At 39.5% G+C, this 14,547-nt stretch overlaps 2 protein-coding genes across 2 annotated transcripts; one reads left to right on the top strand and one right to left on the bottom strand.

Moving 5' to 3' along the window:
• Positions 1-380: 380 nt before the first annotated feature.
• LOC104244889 (putative late blight resistance protein homolog R1A-10) lies at positions 381-3,422 on the bottom strand. Its single transcript, XM_070172798.1, has 4 exons — positions 3,353-3,422; positions 2,671-2,979; positions 785-2,628; positions 381-581 (listed from the first exon to the last, which is right to left on the bottom strand). The coding sequence occupies exons 1-4, from the start codon at positions 3,420-3,422 to the stop codon at positions 381-383; spliced, it is 2,424 nt and encodes an 807-aa protein (XP_070028899.1).
• A 325-nt stretch (positions 3,423-3,747) lies between these two features.
• Positions 3,748-5,163, top strand: LOC138889486 (uncharacterized). The gene has a single exon (XM_070172797.1). It carries the CDS (start codon positions 3,748-3,750, stop codon positions 5,161-5,163), a length of 1,416 nt encoding a protein of 471 aa, XP_070028898.1.
• The last annotated feature ends 9,384 nt before the right edge of the window (positions 5,164-14,547 follow it).

The following is a 14,547-nucleotide window of genomic DNA, read 5'->3' as shown; positions in this document are numbered from 1 at the left end:
TTTGGGTACTTTGACCACGACATATGAAAAAATTCGAGACGAAATACATTTTGATTCCCAAAATCAAAAATAAAACTAGGGTAACTTTGAAGAAAATAACAAACCTTATCTAGAAAATTAATCCTTTATTTATCTACAACTTAAGAATAAAAAGAAATTCATATTTTACAAGTTATACATAGGTATTCCATAAAGAATTTCATAATTTAGAGATATATTTATTTTTTAAATATTATTTTTAATCGGATCCTCACTACTAGGATCTATATCCTCAAATCTTAGAATCTAAATCTCGAAGGATCGACCTCTAAATCGGCATCCGTGTCCGAAGCAACTTAGCATAAAAGACGGACATCAAAGAATCTGGAATAGAAATGTAACTAAAAAGGATGTTTCATACAGAGACTTATTTCAATGTTTACAGTGCTTGAATTAAAAAAAAACAGTGCTTGAATAAACATAAGACAAACATGTGTCTTCTTTATTGGAACAAGTTCATCAGATGAATGGGAAAAATAATATGAAAAGTAACTGCATATGAAAGAGTATTCTGTTTGTCCCAGCAATGTCACCTTGTTTCTCTGCTACAGAAAAGAGGAAAGAAAAGTATGAGAATGTGTTGCAGATAGGTCTCTTTTGTAAGGGAATTACTTTGTGGTATGGAAATGAACCATTAAATCATTCACTATCAGTTAGAAAAAACTAATAAAAAAATGATATGGTAGTGATCATTGTCTATCACATGTTTAACAAACACAAAAAGAACTGAATGAATTTCACTTACCTTCAACATCTGTCGCTGTGTGGCCTTGGATTCAACTTCAGAAGGGAATATGGTGAGGGTGCATTTCATGCCTTTAGATATCTTGCTCTCCTGTACATCTTTTGCAGATTTCACAGCTTTGCTTGTATTCTCCAGCCTCATTTCTTGAAGGTTAGGTATATCAGCCAACCCAAGTGGCACAGCCTTGAGCTTATCACAGGAGATAAGAACAAGGTGCCTAAGTACAGGAAAGTTAAGATTTGAAGCCTCCCAAGTTTCTAATTTTGTTGCCTTTTCAATCCATAGAACCTGGAGTTGGCTAAAACCTCTGATTTCCGGCTGCCAAGAATCGCCTATAAATGCATCTTCTTTCAATTTTAGGACCTCAAGGGATTCCAACTGCCCCAATTTATTCGCTTCACTCCAAGAAAACCTTGTATTTGCTAAAGTTAACTTCCTCAATGTGCGTAAAAATCTGAAGAATGCTGGAGGGAGGTGAAGCGATGTTTTCATGTAAGCAGCATCGTTCAACAGTTTCAGATGTTCCAGGCACTTTAGCTCTTCAAGATTGTTGATTCCACCCTTAGTTTCAAGAAAAGCCGCCATTTTCCCTTGAATGCTCAATTTTCTGAGATTACACGCCTTGGCGAGCACATCTTTCTTGCAACTTTCTGGTGCAACCATACAAAGAATTTGTAGACAAGAAGGTTTACCTGACGTCGTGGCAGCAGGGGATGGTAATTTTGCAGGTATGTTGGTGTGGAGATGCCTCAACTGTAACATGTTCCATATGTCTGCTTTTATGTCAAGGGTGGGCTCTGATGTACTTGTATTAAGTATAAGAGTTTGTAAATTCCAAAATTTACTAAAGGTCAAAGGAATGACATTGAAGTCACCTGAGATAGCAATATATCTCAAATGAAATAACTGGTTAAAATCCTTGGAGAAAAGAAATTTGATGGATTCAACGTCCAAGACCCTGACAAGCGGAAACGCTTTGTGAATGAGTTTAATGTCATTAGGAGTCAACCCACTGATTTGTTTTTCTTTTGAGGAAAAACAATAGAAAGATCTAACATGTTCTGCAGAAGGTTTTTTGGAGATAAAGTCTTTCAGATTAGAGGGTTGAATGCACAATCGACGGGATTTATTTGGGTCTTCAATAGGAATAGCTTGATCAGGTGTTAGACTGACTTCTTGAAAAAGCCATTTGTTACTAGCCTCCTTTCTGCAGAACTCATGCAACATGTCATGAAGACGACAAGTCTTTATCTGACCATCAGACTTCTTTTGCATCGATATCACTAAGTTTCTGTTGACAAGATCGTTCAAATAAAACTCTGCTATCTCCTCGAGAGTGTAGTTCTGTTGGGGCTTTATTAACCCTTCCGCTATCCACAAGCGAATTAATTTCCATGAAGGGATATCAAAGCCTCGAGGAAAGACACCACAATACAAGAAGCACGTCTGTACTTCGTGGGGCAAACGATCATAACTCATCTCCACAAATTTCAAGCAGCTTTCGTGATTATCCCTTAAAAGATGTTGCATCACATTATTCTCCACTTTTATCCAATCATTTTTGTTCGGACGACCTCTTAATGCTCCTGCAATTACCACTACTGCAAGTGGTACACCCTCACATTTTCGTGCAATGCTTTCTCCAAGTCCTACTAAATCATTAGGACAACTTCTCGTGCCAAAAGCTCTCTTTATCAACAATTCAAAACTTTCTTTTGGGGTCAAGAATTTCAGATCGTGCGGATCTGGATTTGCATAACTAGCCAGACGTTTGTCAACCGTGGTAATCATGATTCGATGCCCCTTTACGTTTTCTGGGAAAACTTTCTTAACAGCATCAATGACTTATATTGCCCATATATCATCTAAACGAATGAGACATCTACCTCTTTTCTTGATAAAACCGGCTATCACCTTAGCTAATGCATTCTCATCCTCATGCAGATAATCTTTGGTGCGTCTTGTGAAGAATTTGAGAATATTAAGAAAAACATCCTTTATTTTGTAAGATTGGCCGACGTAAACCCAATGGACGCCGAAAATTTCATATGAAAGCTTAGGATCATTGTAGATTTTTCTTGCGAATGTGGTTTTTCCAAACCCGGTCATTCCCACTACTGGGACAATTTCTACACCTGTTGATCCTTCAACAAGTCGCTTGATCACTTTGTTCGCTTCCTCATCAAAGCCGACCACTTCATCATTGTTACAGACTCATTCGTAGGTAAAGTTTATGCAAGGCGGGGCCCTCGAGTTGAGGAAAATAGCAACGTCAAAGAGGATAAGTAGATAGGAATAAAGATGCACCTGACAGATATTTGTGGGTATTTAAATAGTCAGTAGTTTAATTTTACTAGAATTCTTAATTTAGTAGATTTCTTATATACGTAGACTCCTAGTTATGCTTAATAGCTTTGTAATAAGGCTCTATTTAAAGAGACAGAAGGAATAAAGAAAAGGGGGAAGATTATATTAAAAACAAGAGATCTAGGACTCTCTCTAACGAGTTCTAAGGTTATAGGCTCCCTTTAACGAGCTTATTTGTTGTTATCAAAATAGGTTGCTCACGGAATAGAAACAAGGGAAAGGATCTGTTCAACACAGACTTTCCAGTGAATCGCCCTGTGACAAAATCCATTCTGCGTGACCATAACAACTTGGTATCAGAGCCAAACACTATGGGCGATCCAAGCAAACGTGAAGAGTTACAAGCTCTCCTTCAAGAGGCGCAAGCTGCCAACGAAGCACGAATAACAGAAGTAGTGGCACAATCTGAATCAAGGATGGTTAATCAGCTGCAATAGTTATCGTTACAATTGCAGGAGTTCATTGTTGGGTTTAACAAAAATCAAGGAAAGGATTCTGATGTTGGAGCAAGCAGCAATGTAGGTAACCAACCCTATAGACCAGAGAATCAGCCTAATCAGCTGACATGAAATAGTGTAGTACCAAGGTACACTAAGATGGATTTTCCTACTTTTAACGGATCTGAAGACCCATTGATTTGGCTACACCGTTGTGAGAAATTCTTCTCCAATCAGAAAACAAATGAAGTAGATAAGGTGGGATTGGCAGCATTCCATCTTTTAGGTGAGGCACAATTATGGTATCATCAAGTGGAACAAGAGTATCCCTTTGTTGATTGGTCTGAATTTAAAGAATATTGTGCTCTTAGGTTTGGGCCTCCACTGGGCAGTAATCCACTAGGTGATCTGGTTAACCTTAAGCAAACAGGCTCAATTGAAGAATATCAGCGCCAATTTCAAGAACGGTTAGCTAGGGCCAGTAAGTGTGTTCGTGTTGACCAGCAAGTTAGTCTTTTCATTGCCAGGCTGATCGATTCCGTTCGGCTTGATGTTGAAATGTGTAGTCCACCAGATTTGGTTCATGCCATGAATATAGCTCGAGCTTTTGAAAAGAAACAGAAGTTAGTGTGGGCAACATCTTCTCTAAGGGAGACTTGGCAAGGGACTAAAGGCTATTTCAGTACTACTACAAGTTCAACAATTCCAACTCCAAAGGGCAGCAATGCACCAGGTGGTATTACTGAACCAAAGTTGGTAAGTTCATCTGCTCCTTTCATAAAGAAGTTGTCACGAGCTAAAATGGCAGAGAGAAGGGCAAAGGGATTGTGTTATAATTGTGATGAATTGTATTCGATTGGGCATCAATGTAAGAAGCTATTTTGGTTGGAACTTGCTGATCTGGATGATGAAGAACCTGGCCATAAAGATGCACAAGAACCTGAAATTTCCTTATATGCCATCACGGGACAAAAGAGCGCAAGAACAATGCAGTTACTAGCAATCATGAAAGGTCAACCATTGTTGAGCCTGGTTGACTTGGGCAGCACACACAATTTCATTAGTTACACAGCAACACAACACTTGGGGATGCAAGTACAGCCTGGGACAAGTGCCAAGGTATCAGTGGCTAATGGAGAAAAAGTTTACAGCAAAGGAACTTGCCCATCAGTATCCTTCTATATTGATAACCAAAACTTTGAAGCTGACTTCTTTGTTATTCCGTTAGATGGCTTTGACATTGTTTTAGGGGTGATTTGGTTACAAACATTGGGCCCCATTCTTTGGGACTTCATTACACTTGAAATGAGTTTTAATTCAAATGGGAAACAAGTCGTCTTTCAAGGGCAGCAAACCCGTTTGAAATTGCAGCTTCAATTATTGCATGATTTAGATGAGCACCACAGTAAACTGGAGCAGGTCTTGGCTGAATTTGCTGACTTATTTCAAGAGCCTATTGGGCTGCCTCCTATGCGAAATTGTGATCATCGCATTTGCTTATTACCTGGTTCCAAACCAGTGGTAGTTCGACCATACCGGTACCCTCATTTGCAGAAAGATGAGATAGAAAAATAGTGTGCAGATATGTTAAGACAAGGAATCATTCGGCCTAGTAGATCACCCTTCTCATCTCCAGTTTTATTGGTTCGTAAGCATGATGGAACTTGGCATTTTTGTGTTGATTATCGTGAGCTCAATGCCAAGACAGTGAAGGATAAATTTCCCATTCCAGTGGTGGATGAATTATTAGACGAACTGTACGGGTCCAGATACTTCACGAAGCTAGATTTGAAGTCAGGCTATCATTAGGTCCGCATGGATCCCCTAGACATTGAGAAGACAGCTTTTCGCATGCATCATGGCCACTTTGAATTTTTGGTTATGCCGTTTGGATTGTCCAACGCTACATCAACATTTCAAGCACTAATGAATGGGGTATTTAAACCACACTTGCGTCAGTTTGTGTTGGTTTTCTTTGATGACATTTTAATATATAGCAAGACATGGGATGATCATCTCACTCATATTGGCATCGTTTTTGAGTTATTGCGTGCTCATAACCTTTATGTCAAGAGATCCAAATGTTCTTTTGGAGAGACCCAAGTAGCATATCTTGGCCATGTGGTGTCTGACACAGGCGTGGCAGCAGACACAAACAAGGTTCAGTTTATCATTGATTGGCCTCAACCACAGTCCACCACTACCTTGCGCAGATTCTTGGGCTTAGCGGGTTATTACCGTAAATTTATAAGAAATTACAGTCAGTTAGCAGCCCCTTTAACTAACATGCTTAAAAGAAATTCGTTCCAGTGGGATGACATAGCTTTGGCTTCTTTTGACACTCTTAAAAAAGTACTTGCAACTACTCATGTTTTACAATTACCAAATTTTAATGATCCATTTATAATTGAATGTGATGCCTCGGGAGGTGGTATTGGAGCAGTGTTGCAACAGAGTGGACATCCTATTGCTTTTTTCAGTCGACAACTAGCAGCTCGACACTTTAAATTGGCTGCATATGAGCGATAATTAATTGGCTTGGCTAAAGCAGTGCAACATTGGCGCCCTTATCTATGGGGCAGGTCTTTCTTGATTCGCACAGACCACTATAGCCTTAAATATTTGTTGGAACAACGACTTACCACTTCACCTCAACAACATTGGATCAGCAAGCTTATGGGGTTTGATTTTTGTGTGGAGTATAAGGCAGGCCACTTGAATAAGGCTGTTGATGCCTTGTCACGTCGTCCTGGTAAGGAGGAATTATTGTATTCCATCAGCCAACCACGTGTACTACTGCTTGATGCGATTAGAGAAGAGATACGCATTGACGCTTCCTTGCAAGAATTAGTCCAACTAGTGCTTCGTCAAGAACTTGATGCTTCCTGGTCAATCAAAGACGAGCTACTATTTTATAAAGGTTGTATCTACTTGCTGCCTTCTTCCCAATTGATTGCTACTATTCTGTCAGGATATCATGATAATGCCCATGAAGGGGTACAGAAAACATTGCAGCGCATACGACAAGATTTCTACTGGAAAGGTATGAAGTCGGTTATTGGGAATTATGTCGTTGCTTGTCCAGTTTGTCAACGCAACAAGGCTGAACATCTGAGCCCTGCAGGTTTACTACAACCACTTGCACTTCCTGAGCAGGTATGGGCTGATATCTCAATGGACTTTATTGATGGCTTACCAAAGGCTTGGGGCAAAACAGCCCATACCTGTGGACGCCGATCGTTTTTCCAAATACGCACACTTCATACCCATGTCTCACCCTTACAATGCAACCCGTGTTGCCCATGTTTTCTTTGAGAATATTGTTCATTTGCATGGGATACCCGAATCGATTACTTGTGACAGGAATGTGATTTTTACAAGCACATTTTGGAGAGAATTGTTTCGTCTATGTGGAACAAAGTTGGCATTCTCTTCTGCTTATCACCCTCAGACTGATGGCCAAACTGAAGTTGTGAATCGTACTATTGAAATGTAGTTGCGTTGCTTGGTTGGGAATTATCCGAATAAGTGGGTTGATTGGTTGCCTTGGGCAGAGTATTGCTATAATACTTCCTTTCATACTGCATTGCAAACAACTCCCTTTAAGGTTGTTTATGGCCGAGATCCTCCTCGTCTATTATCCTATATGGCTGGTTCTTCACGAGTGGAGGCTATTGACAATGCATTGATGGATCGTGATTTAGTTCTGCTTGACATTCGTAGCAAGTTGCAACAAGCTCAAGTTAGGATGAAAGAATATTATGACAAAGGTCACTGTGAGGTAACATATGAGCCAGGTTCACTAGTTTGGCTTCGTTTACATCCTTATCATCAAAAATCTGTTGCAGGTCAACTATGCCATAAGCTTGCACTTCGGTTCTTTGGGCCTTTTCCTGTGTTGCGGCGAATAGGGGAAGTTGCGTATGAGTTACAGCTGCCCAGTGACTGTAAGTTGCATAATGTATTTCATGTATCCCTCCTTAAAGCTTTTAAGGGTGTTGCTCCTGCAGTTCCTCCTATTCTGCCACCATTAGAGGATGGTCGAGTTGTGCCTATGCCTTATTCTGTTCTACGAGCTCGTCTTAATCGAGGAACTTGGGAACTCTTAGTGCACTGGTATGGGTTTGATTTGTCGGATGCTACTTGGGAGGATGCTGACCATTTTCGTAATGCTTATCCAGACTTCGAGCTTGAGGACAAGCTCTTTAAAGAGGAGGGGGTAATGTTACAGACTCATTCGTAGGTAAAGTTTATGCAAGGCGGGGCCCTCGAGTTGAGGAAAATAGCAACGTCAAAGAGGATAAGTAAATAGGAATAAAAATGCACCTGACAGATATTTGTGGGTATTTAAATAGTCAGTAGTTTAATTTTACTAGAATTCTTAATTTAGTAGATTTCTTATATCCGTAGACTCCTAGTTATGCTTAATAGCTTTGTAATAAGACTCTATTTAAAGAGACAGAAGGAATAAAGAAAAGGGGGAAGATTATATTAAAAACAAGAGATCTAGGGCTCTCTCTAACGAGTTCTAAGGTTATAGGCTCCCTTTAACGAGCTTACTTGTTGTTATCAAAATAGGTCGCTCACGGAATAGAAACAAGGGAAAGGATCTATTCAACACAGACTTTCCAGTGAATCGCCCTGTGACAAGATCCATTATGCGTGACCATAACAATCATCCTCCAAACAAGGACCCTTTTATAAGAAAATAAAATGGACCGCATTAGAAAATAGAGTGGATATTCTTCTTAATTTTTGCAATTGTATAACTAAAAAAAGTCTAAACTTCGTGCAGTACTACAATGGCCTACATGTAAAATAGAAAAGAAAAAGATTATAACTATAAAATGTACTGGTTATTCTTAATAGTATAAGATATTTTGGGGAAAACTATTCGCGCTTGGCCTAGAGGGACAATATCATACTATGTTTAATTTTAAGTCAGTTAGTTCAACAATTTATGTGGCTATAAAATTGCTTCTAATTTTTTACTTTTAAAATAAATTTTTTAAAGTTAAATAGTACTCCCTCCGTTCCAATTATGTAAACCCGTTTGACTGGCACATAATTTAAGAAAAAAATAAGACTTTTGGAATTTGTAGTTCTAAATAAGTCAAAAAGGGATCTAGAGTATTTGTGTGGTTATAAAAGCTTCTCATTAAGAGTAGAATTGAATTTTTAAGCTAAATTGTTTCTAAATTTAGAAAGGGTTCATTCTTTTTTTGAATAGACCAAAAAAAAAAATAATGTTCACATATATTGAAATGGAGGGAGTATCTAGATAAAAAAAAAAAGTATCATTCTTTTCTGGACAGACGAAAAAGGAAGTTTACTAATATTGTGTCTTCTCTTACCAACTTACATTCTTTGTTGCTGCAAACACATTTCTCATTGAACTTTAAATTATTTAAATGTATTTTACCAATTAAAAGAAATTATATGTATTTTCAATGATATCACTACTAAAATAATACTAGAGTCACTAAATACCTTAATAAAATGACTCACTTATGGATAAATAACATGTATTTCAAAATTAAACATGGTATCTCCCCAAACAATTTTAGTTTCCCGTAATTATTTAATTAAGATATAATTACAGGAATGTATAGGTGGGTTACTTTCCCAAACAATTTTAGCTTATATTCTTTTTTTTTATACCTAATTTAGCCTATTTATTATAAAATTTGAAACTTCTTTTCACCTATTAACATGGTACTAAAAAGATCTGTATTAAAAATTTATTTACGTGTGATATTCATGTTTATTATCACAGATTTAAATATTATTGAAAAAATTAAAGTAAAAAAATTAAAACTACATTATTGGAATTTTTAGAAGCTTGAAAACTCATATTTTGTGATATATGATTGTGGTTCGTTGAGGGTGTCATTTTGACATTCACTACTAGAAATCCGGTAAAAAGCGACCACAAAAAGCGATCAAAGTTGATCGCTTATAAGCCTAAAAGCGACCAAAAAGCGACCAAACATGCATGGTCGCAATATTGCTGGTCCCTTTATTTTAGGGACCAAAGTTGGTCGCTAATTAACGACCAACTTTGGTCTCTAAGGTAAAAGGATCAAATATTCTGGGTAAAGACTATAGCGACCAACTTTGGTCGCTTTATTATTTTAATAATATAATTTTAGCGACCAAAGTTGGTCTCTAAATGTAAAATACGTTATTTATTTATTTATTATTAATCATAAAAAAGCGACCAACTTTGGTCTCTAATCCAAATATTATATTTTAAAATCTAAAAAATAGAGACAAAGATTAGTCGCTTTTTTATTTATTTTTTTATTTTTTTTTAAAAAAGCGACCATAGTTGGTCACTAACTTCAAGAAATAATTTTTTTTTAAATTATAAGCGACCAACTTTGGTCGCTATATGTCACGACCCAAAATCCCAACCCGGTCGTGATGGCGCCTCTCGTGAGGACAAGGCCAGCCAATCAACAAAACAGTACATCTCTTTATAATTACTTAGCGGGAATAAGTCTAAATCATGGGCAATATAATCTTAAATGAGAAATAAACGTGATAGAACAAGGAAAACCCTCTCAACTCAGCCCGAAATCGGGGTGTCACAAGTCATGAGCTACTACAGAGTTTGCTAATATTTTACAAAATCTGGAATTATCATAAATAACAAAGATAAGGGAGAAAACGGGGTTGCGGACGTCAACAACTACCTCGTTACTCCTAGTCACCGCCTGGTCTGGAAAGAATCAGCGCTCAGGAGCGAATTCAGCTCTGCCTGTATCTGCACACATGGTGCAGGGAGTTAATGTGAGTACTCCGACCCAGTGAGTAATAAAAATAAATAACGACTGAAAACATGAAATCTCATAACGGCACAATATAGCGCTATCCCAAGCAGTAAAATCAGTTATACAGTAAAATAGTGAGTATCAGATAATTCTTCTTTTAAAACAGTAAAGACAAATAATTTCCACAGTAAGGGATAAATCAAAAGCTTGCCCCTCGGGCTCAATATGTAAATCTCAGTATAGTATCAGCCCCTCGGGCTCACTCCCAACTCACCAGCACACAACATCAGCCCCTCGGGCTCACTCCCAACTCACCACACACAAGCAACGGCCTCTCGGGCCCACTCCCAACTCACCTGGGTACCCTGCGCTCACTGGGGGTGTGTACAGACTCCGGAGGGGCTCCTACAGCCCAAGCGCAATATCAATAGGCCTGAAAGCCTTCACACATCACACACGAGGCCTGAAAGCCTCCTCATATAACACTCGAGGCCTGAAAGCCTCCTCACATCACTCAACATATCCTCACGTATGGCCCTCGGCCTCAATCAGTCCAGAAAATAATCATAAGCCTCTCGGGCATCAGTAAAACAATAGTGCTCAGCTCAACAGCATTATAAATATCATTAAATCTCGAGTTGAGTATAAATGTAGCTGAGTTCACAAAATAATATAATTCAATTGGACTGAGTTCAAATAATATTTCAATTCGTGAGGAAAATAGTGATGTAAATTCACAAAAGATTTCAGATAATTGGCACGAAGCCCAAATAAGGCAATAAACCCAATCATAGTGAAAAACAATAAATCTTTATCAATTACGCGGTAAAAATATCAACTGGGATGGACCAAGTCACAATCCCCAATAGTAAATGACCCCGCGCTCGTCATACAACGCGTGTCTCATCTCAACATAGCAGTATGTTGTGCAATCCGGGGTTTCAAACCCTCAGTGCATCATTTAAAATCATTACTCACCTCAAGACGGTCCAACGTCTACTCCGCTATGCCCTTGCCTCTCGAATTTACCTCTTCGCGCGTCGAATCTGGTCAAAACCACAACGAATACATTACAATAGGCTAAGGGAACAAAGCCCAATCAAAACAATCAAAAAATACCAAAATTCTCGAAATTAGCAAAAACCGGAGCCCCGGTCCCACGTCTCGAAATTCAAAAAAATTTACATCAACGGGTTCCTTATCTCTCCACGAGTCTAACCATACCAAAATTATCAAATTCCCATAACATTTCGACCCTCAAATTCTCAATTCTATCCGAGAGGGTTTCTAACTTTTCCCGCTAAATTCACGGATTAAATGCCAAAACTTGTACTAGATTCGAGTAATCTAACCAAAATTGAGTTAAGAATACTTACCCCGTTGTTCTCTCCGAAAATCTCCCGAAAAATCACCTTATCCGAGCTCCAAATCGTTAAAAATGGAAAATCTCCCGAACTTAACATTCTGTCCGGTACTGTTCGCGGATCACTATTCACTGTTCACCCGCGCGGTTACTGTTCACCCGCGCGGTTACTGTTCACTGCTGCAGAAAATACAGCAGCTTTTAAGAATTTTGCAACACAACTATTTTTCACTAAAATGGCTCTAACTCCATCATACGAACTCGGAATTAGACAATTCGTATTCCTATGAGTCACAAATAATAATACGAACACAACCCTTCAATTGAAACTTAATTCGGAGCTCGTTTGCCCAGTTCAATACCCATTTCGCTCGTTAACCAATTAACTCACATTTCACGTCAAAAACCCAATCGCGACTTGATGAAATTAAACCAAAATTTCCAGATCAGTCCTATAATTCATGATTTAAATTCTGGAAGTCTCGAAATCAAATTTGGATCTCTAGAACTAAAAATGAACCTTTAGATCATTACATTTATACTCAAAACGGCAAAAATCTTCCAAAAATGACCCGTTGGGCATCCGAAACACACCCGAGGCCCCCGGGACCCCGACCAATAATACCAACCAGTCCCAAAATACATTACGGACTTGCTCGAGGCCTCAAATCACATCAAACAACGCTAAAATCATGAATCAACCTCCAATCCAAGTTTTATGAACTTTAGAATTTCCAACTTCTATTTCCGATGCCGAAACCTATCAAATCACGTCCGATTGACTTCAAATTTTGCACACAAGTCCAAAATGACATAACGAAGCTACAGAAATTCTCAGAATTCCATTCCGACCGTCGGATCAAAATTTCACCTATCAACCGGAAATCGCCAAAATACTAACTTCGCCAAAATGAGCTAATTTCTTCACCGGACCTCCAAAATTAATTCCGATTGCGCTCCTAGGCCTTAAATCATCCCCTGAAACTAACCGAATCATCGGAATTCAATTCCGAGCCCTCTAACTCACAAGTCAATGTCCGGTTGACTTTTCCAAACTAATTCTTCCTTAAAGAGACTAATTGTCCCATTTCATACCAAGCTCGATCTGAATTGACTCAAATTCACCAAGTACACATATTGAAACATGAATAAGCATTTAACGGGGAATACGGGATGAAAATACAGGAAATGACGGTTCGGGTCGTTACATTCTCCCCAACTAAAACAAACGCTCGTCCTCGAGCGAGTTAAGAAACATACCTGGAGTTTCAAATAGGTGCGGGTACCTGCTCCACATCTCCTGCTCGGTCTCCCAAGTAGCCTCCTCCACGGGCCGACCTCTCCACTGTACTTTCACTGATGCTATATCTTTTGATCTCAATTTTTGAACCTGTCGACTCAAAATAGCCACTGGCTCCACATTATAAGTCAAATTTTCATCTAACTGTACTGTACTGAAATCTAAAATATGAGACGGGTCCCCAATGTACTTCCGGAACATGGACACATGGAGTACCGGATGAACAACCAACAATCTAGGCTGCAAAGCAAGCTCGTAAGCCACCTCTCCAATCCTCTTAAGTACCTCAAATGGTCCAATAAACCGCAGACTCAACTTCCCTTTCTTTCCGAACCTCATAACACCCTTCATCGGTGAAACCTTCAGCAAAACCTTCTCGCCCTCCATAATGACACATCTCGGACCTTCCGGTCCGCATAACTCTTCTGACGCGACTGATCTATGCGAAGTCTTTCCTGAATCACCTTCACCTTTTCTAAGGCATCCTGGACCAAATCTGTCCCCAACAACCTAGCCTCACCGGGCTCAAATCAACCCACTGGAGTTCTACACCGCCTCTCATATAAGGCCTCATACGGTGCCATCTGAATACTGGACTGATAGCTGTTGTTGTAAGCAAACTCTGCAAGTGGTAAAAATTCAACCCAAGAACCTCCAAAATCAATCACGCAGGCACGCAACATATCCTCCAATATCTGAATAGTACGCTCGGACTGTCCGTCCGTCTGAGGATGAAATGCTGATTTCAACTCCACCTGAGTGCCCAACTCGTGCTGAAAAGTCCTCCAAAACTGAGAAGTGAACTGAGTACCTCTATCCAAAATAATAATAACTGGAACACCATGCAACCGCACAATCTCCTCAATAAAGATCCTAGCCAGCCGCTCCGCAGAATATGTGGTACACACCGGAATGAAATGCGCTAACTTGGTCAGCCTATCCACAACGACTCAAATCGAATCAAAATTCTTCAAAGTCCGAGGAAGGCCACTCACGAAATCCATAGTAACTCTCTCCCATTTCCACTCAGGAATAATCATCTGCTGAAGCAAACCGCCCGGTCTCTGATGCTCATATTTCACCTGCTGACAGTTGAGACACCGAGCCACATATCCCACAATGTCTTTCCTCATTCTCCTCCACCAGTAATGCTGTCTCAAGTCCTGATACATCTTCGCAGCACCCGGATGGATGGAATACCGCGAACTGTGGGCCTCCTCAAGAATCAAATCTCTAAGCCCATCAACATCGGGCACACAAATATGGCCCTGCATCCTCAATACGCCATCATCACCTATAGTCACATCTTTGGCATTATCATGCTGAACTCTGTCCTTAAGAACAAGCGAATGCGGATCATCATACTGATGCTCTCTGATGCGATCATATAAGGAAGATCGAGAAACCACACTAGCCAATACCCGGCTAGGCTCAGAAATATCTAACCGCACCAACTGATTGGCCAAGGTCTGAACATCAACTGCAAGAGGCCTCTCCCCAACTGGGATGTAAGCCAAACT

Source organism: Nicotiana sylvestris, chromosome 4 (assembly GCF_000393655.2).
Source record: "Nicotiana sylvestris chromosome 4, ASM39365v2, whole genome shotgun sequence".
NCBI classification, from domain to species: domain Eukaryota; kingdom Viridiplantae; phylum Streptophyta; class Magnoliopsida; order Solanales; family Solanaceae; genus Nicotiana; species Nicotiana sylvestris.
Note: the sequence above shows the minus strand (reverse complement) of the source record. Positions and strands in the feature narration are given on the sequence as shown.

Excerpts from the sequence above, each read along its gene's own strand:
- LOC138889486 (XM_070172797.1), top strand. The coding sequence starts at position 3,748 with ATGGATTTTCCTACTTTTAACGGATCTGAAGACCCATTGATTTGGCTA.
- LOC104244889 (XM_070172798.1), bottom strand. The coding sequence starts at position 3,422 with ATGGATTTTGTCACAGGGCGATTCACTGGAAAGTCTGTGTTGAACAGA. Across the intron at positions 2,980-3,352 it reads CTTTCCCTTGTTTCTATTCC|TGGTCGGCTTTGATGAGGAA; the intron begins GTGAGCAACCTA and ends ACAATGATGAAG. Across the intron at positions 2,629-2,670 it reads CGGTTTTATCAAGAAAAGAG|TCATTGATGCTGTTAAGAAA; the intron begins GTAGATGTCTCA and ends GGGCAATATAAG.